This window comes from Ascidiella aspersa, chromosome 3 (assembly GCF_963924565.1).
Source record: "Ascidiella aspersa chromosome 3, kaAscAspe10.2, whole genome shotgun sequence".
NCBI lineage: Eukaryota > Metazoa > Chordata > Ascidiacea > Phlebobranchia > Ascidiidae > Ascidiella > Ascidiella aspersa.
Window position 1 is genome coordinate 9476295 of NC_139449.1, and position 6000 is coordinate 9482294.

Consider the following 6000-nt stretch of genomic DNA (forward strand, 5'->3'; position numbering starts at 1 on the left):
ATGACGATGATAACGACTTCAAAATAAGACACTTTTCTTTAATTGTAGGTGATAAACCTGCATTTATTATAGGGTTTTATAAAATAAATTACAATTTCAAAATTATTTATTGTATTTCCACTGTAAAAGGGCAAAAGACTGCCATCGAACGTTCAAAAGATAGGAACCGAGAAGTGAATGTCACATCCATCGACAACTTTCAGGGAGAAGAAAATGACGTCATACTTTTGTCACTGGTTCGAAGCAACACAGAGGTTTATACAATAAGTTGAACATGGTGTACTCCAAGCATTTTAAACTCTGTTTAACACACAGCCAACTGTTTCATATATCAAAGTTACAAGAATCAAACTACTCTTAGGTCGGGTTATACTGCCGGGTGTAAATTAACTCTTTAAGGAAGCAGAAAGTTTCTCACATTTTCCCCAGTGTACCTACCCAGGCAGTGTTTCGACGGTTATGTTTCGAAAAAACAAATAAAGTTAATTTTAATCGTTTAGAATATTGTCACAATAAACCATGAAAGAGTTTTGCAAGATAAAACATTTGGAAAGCTAAACATTAAATTAAATGCTGTCCGTAAAGCTTACAAGAAAGATCATTTCGAAAAAATGTTGGGAAACCTAGATCGAAACAGAGATGTATGTTATTTTTGCAGGGCAATATTGGGTTTCTGAGCATCAAAAATCGAGTATGTGTTGCTTTGTCGAGAGCCAAGAAGGGACTATACTGCATTGGAAACTTTACGGTAAGTGATCCAAAAGTTTGCAATCAAGTGTTGCGCCTAATGTCGGAAGAGTCTTTGTTGCCGAATGACTTCACCCGACTTTTCTTCTATTTGTTATGCAAAGTACAATGATCGAAATGGAATGTGTAGCAGTGTTGTAATGTCTTATGACTTGACGACTTGACTTAAATGCACTTAAGTCACTGTTTTCATCGACTTGACTTAAGTCTTTTGACCAAAATTACTTGACTTCACTCAAGTATTTTGGATAAATAACCGGACTTGGATTTAATTTATTGTGTCAAATATCCTGGGTTAAAATTGGGTGTTTTCATTAAATAATTTTATTGAATATTTGTTAAAAAAATTGGGATATTAATCTCAGTTTTTGCAAGTAAAACAACTGTTTTTGAGTATATTCGGACGAGTTACCTAAACGTTTTATGTTTTAGTTTTTTGTCAGTGAATTAACTTGAAGTTACTCGCTCAAATAATAACTGCACTGGAACTTGACTTGAGCAATTGATCAATTGGAAAGGCTTGACTAAAGTTATTTTGCAGATGACTTGACTGGGACATAAGTCAATACAAATGACTCGTTTATAACAATGGAGTTGAATAATTTAAATATTTTTAATTTTTTGTGCAATCGCGTAAACTTGTAATTGTAATCCTCATTTGAAATTCAAATGATTTGAACTAGGAGCCAAGCGGTTCTCACATGTAGTAGAACGACTTTTACAATGGATTTAAGTTAAGTGTTTAGGCGGACTTATACACAGTCTTCTATATAAAACGATATGAAATTTGTGTTTAACTTGCAAGTCCCCCATTATGTTTGTTGTCCAAAAGATCTGCGTATTGTAAGAGTTGTACTCTTCTTTACTTTAGATTCTTCAGCGAAAGAGTGAAACATGGAGAAACATTGTAAGCAGCTTAGAGGGTGACGGCATGTTTGGCAGTTCGCTACCATTGTATTGCCAACATCACCACGCAACTGTCACACGTGTCTCAACTGCGCTCGACTTCAAGAAAGTTCCAGAAGGTTTGCGCAATTTTCTTTTATATGCCAGTGGTTAGCACAAATTACTAAATTTGTTTTAATCCACTGGTTTTTCGTTGAGACTGTTAGTACGATCAGTTATCGCTTGAATTTTTTAAAATGTTTTTGCAAATAAGTATAAAGTTATAGATGTGTAACATTTTATTAAACTATCGTAATGCTTTTAAAAAGTGGTTTTAAATTACAACGATGAAACTCAATTCTAAAAATGACTTTGGACGTCCGATGTAGTGCCACATACCACATATAAGGAAGTGCTATTTTAAAAAAGCTAAATTTTTCACGGTTCAATTATTGCTATGTTACTTCTCTTTAACAACCGTTTGCAACAGGCGGCTGTGAAAAACCTTGTCAATTCCGATTGAGCTGTGGCCACGTTTGCCGTCTATTCTGCCATCCATACGATCAAGATCACAAGGAATACCAATGCCACGCACAGTGCATTAAAACCAGCCCGGAAGGCCATCCGTGCCTAAACGAATGTTGCCAAAAGTGCAGATGTGGTGTACAAGTCGAAAAGGTAATGGTTTGCGTGTAGCACAACAGGCAAGACCTTCGAGGTTGATTGGTAGTTTGGTGTTGTGTTAAAAAACAGGGCTAAGGAGTTGGTTAAAATTAATCCCTAGTTGGACTACCTTATCCGGCCGAAACAAATAAAGTCAATCCGACATCCGATTCTTGAGTGTGACCCCAGCAGCCTAATTGGCCGTGTCGTCGAGTCGTGAGGCCTTCTCCGACTCTACGGCCCTGCCACTTAACCAAAAAGGTTGAATTTACTGCAATCTGCATATCGGGTATATAACTTAATGACCCACAATACTTGACTGGAAAATATTCCACCATATGCTGTTCCACCTTTCTACTTTTACAGTTGTGACCTTATCAGTTTAGAACTTGCCAGTGCATGCCCACGATTTCCGACTCGTGTAGTAGGTCCGAATACTGTATAAGTCCATAGTCCCGAGTCCAGGCAGCCATGCCTAACACAAATACGACAAACAGTTTTGGAAGTTAATTCTATTTCTACCAACCCTAAAATCAATAAGTATATGTCTAGATAAACCACGCCATTGTAGCTTTGGTCGGCCCCAACATAAATTGGTACATTTAATTCAACTTGAAAATGGTAGACTTGTTTTTAGTTTTTCAGACCGTAATATTATGTTTAAAGTTACCCGTGTTGTTACTGTTGTAGTGTGTTGTACACGTTCTATTAGAATAGAACTTTTGATTTAAAAACGTAAAACGTCATTCATACGGTGAAAATTTTTAAAGCAACAAATGTTAACTACTGTTAAATCCATTTTAAAACAAAGTTTTTTTTTAAATTCGGCTAAACAACAAGGTAGGTCAAGCTATTAAAAGCGTCAAAAAGTATTCCAGTCAAATAACCCAATACGCTGGTGTTTAACGCAGCTGGTACCTGGGTGTTGGCACATTCAAGAAATGGACGATTTCACAGACCCGGAGGTATTCCAATGCAAACTGTGTCATCCGGAACGAATGGTATGCTCTCACAACAGCCCAGAAATATGCCAAGTTCTATGCAAAGGTAAGACAATTCGAGCGATCATAAACCTTTTTGGTAATAATGTAGTTTTCAAATTATTGATCTCGATTTCCATTACAAAACAAAAAATGACTTGGCATAAATTAAAATATATAGGACCGCTTTTTGAGCGGCTTTGCAAAAATGTCATTTCTTATTATCAATTTTACAAATTAATGTTAGTGAGCGTCGTTCATCCTTTTCTTTCATTGCGAAACATTTGAGGCCCACTATTGAAATCACTTCTAAAAGAAAAACAACATAAATTTTTATTTGTTGAGAGTCTAAGTTACTTTTTTCGCGCCTTTAAATTACCATCCTTGCCTTTACAAAAATCCATATAGATGCACCAACGTTTTAAGGCAAATAATCATTTCCCCTAAAAGAAAATATTCTAGCCGGATAACAAGTTTTGCAGAACACAGGGGGGTATGCCTAAACTCCGGTTAAGAGCACTAATACATAGTTAAAGAGATATTTTTTCGGAGAACACTTGATTCGAGGATAATATATCAAAACATTTGAGAGCGAGAGCAAAGATCATGTTTCTTTAGTAACCTCATCATGCGGTCATGAAATCCTGGTGCCATGTTGCGAGACCGATTGTCCGGACAACGACTTGTGCAACGCAAAATGCAAGGCGATTTTAAAATGCGGACATTTCTGTGAAGGAACCTGCAGCAGTTGTTTTCAGGTAACGTTTCACCTGCGGTTGTCTTGTATAAACCATTAAACCGGTTCTCTTTTTTATTTTTTATTTCGCACCCATTTTCGCGATCGTTTTTTAGTCAACCGCTCATTTTTAGGAGTATTTTTTTTTATGACTGTATCGGCAAAACAATTATTGATAATAAGACACATAAAACAACATAAATTGTGAGTCGACCGAATTTTCTACAAACTAAATTAAGATAGTGCAAAACCCATTTGAAAGAGGTTTTCAGTTCACATGACAAACGCTTCCCAACCTGATTTTTCTGCATTAAAAGCAGTGTTGTAAACAAGTCATTTGTAAAAAAAACTTTCAAATTGCAACAACCAAAATCCAATTCCAAGTTAAGTCAAATTATTATTACTGTAAGTCATCTCCAAGTCAAATCACTGATATAATGATAATAAAACGATAAACTGTTACGATTGGCAAACTCGTCCGATTATGACAATAGTGGAATTATGTCACGTGTGAAGTGTTTTTATCAATTTGTTTTAATATAATTAGGCTGTTCAGGTCAACTTTCTGCACGTAAAACAATTTGATAATAGTTTAAGAAGCGCATCGCTTCGAACAACAATCAGTCAGCAAGGTCTTAAACTTTTAATATAAATATGCATTTCGTCATACAAATAATAGGCATCATAAGTTTATCTATACAAGTAAAAATAGTTTAAAACTATTAAAATGTAAAATGAATGAATAAAATACATTCAAGACTGACATGGCCAGAGACAAGCTGCGTATAACGCCAGCCACTAAAGTAAAAAGAATAAGAATCGATATACCTTAAGCGGCACATAGAAAGCCACTGATAAAACACTGCCCAGAGGGAATTCAGTGGCACGTGAATCAGTGACGTTTCAAAACACGGTAGATAAGGACAACGGATAAAGGTGAAAAAGGCACAGGCACAACAACAGATAAGCAAAAACGGCATACAACTACATCCCGAAAAATAGAGCGGTACAACGCAAAACGATAAACGGTAAACACCAAACCGCAAAACAAAACAAACAAAAATGCTACCGAATTTGGGGTAGTATCATTTTTTGAAAGTTAATTGAGGCTCTGGTGAGTTTGAGTCATTTAGCCTCACATTAATTAGCACTTTTATTTAGTACTTTTATCGTCGGCATTATGTGTTCTGTTGCAGGGGCAAGATTCTGTCGCCTTTAATCGAATCCGGGAATACTGTTCGACTGCCCTGGCCAGAACTTATAATAAATAGTACAACGACGCAAACTCTAGTGTTTTTAAAGGGGAAGTTACACAAAGTGTGTGAGCAAATGTGCGAGCGAATGCTGATATGCGGACACATCTGCCAGGAAAAGTGTGCAGTGGAATGTCCACCGTGCTGCAAACCATGTCAAAACGTCTGCCAGCACAGGACATGTGAAAAGAAGTGCTGGGAAAGCTGTACCCCTTGCAGGTGAACAATACTTTGTTTTTTTGACAGTCATCGCCATCTCCGACTCTGCAGCCCTGATACCGACTATACATATATATATATATACAGGCAAACTTGTTGTCATTAGTTTTAGGGATCCCATCGCCATATTGTACCTTTGTGCATTTTAGTGACGGGGATCGCCCACTCTGATAATTGCGGAATGGGGTGCCAGCCAATTCTTAGGCGGGTATAAGTACTGCTACAATATTTAACTTGATGTGGTAATTTTATGGTTACAGGTTTCTCTTGGTGGTAATTCTGCCCTTTTGCTCTCCTATGCATTAGATTAAAATGACACATGTTCGTAGTTTAGCAACGGACAACTATACGGTCCGTGTTTTTTTGCGATTTGCAAGTTTCGAGCTACCGATTTCAAAAGTTCTACCTATGGGCGCCTATAAATCATGGTGTCTAGGCGCCTTCAAATTGTATTTGCTGCTTTCACGATCCATTTGGGCCGTGTTTGATCACAACGGTGAAGTACAGTTGACGGGGA

At 36.9% G+C, this 6000-nt stretch overlaps 1 protein-coding gene across 1 annotated transcript in view; it reads left to right on the plus strand.

Moving 5' to 3' along the window:
• Nucleotides 1-5487, plus strand: part of LOC146159110 (NFX1-type zinc finger-containing protein 1-like) — a 46937-nt gene extending 41450 nt beyond the window's left edge. The window contains exons 26-32 of the mRNA XM_083384864.1: nt 130-254; nt 659-748; nt 1619-1772; nt 2123-2310; nt 3207-3342; nt 3894-4033; nt 5314-5487. Of these exons, the coding sequence (XP_083240990.1) occupies nt 130-254; nt 659-748; nt 1619-1772; nt 2123-2310; nt 3207-3342; nt 3894-4033; nt 5314-5487 (1007 nt within the window). The remainder of the gene's footprint in view (nt 1-129; nt 255-658; nt 749-1618; nt 1773-2122; nt 2311-3206; nt 3343-3893; nt 4034-5313) is intronic.
• Nucleotides 5488-6000: the final 513 nt, after the last annotated feature.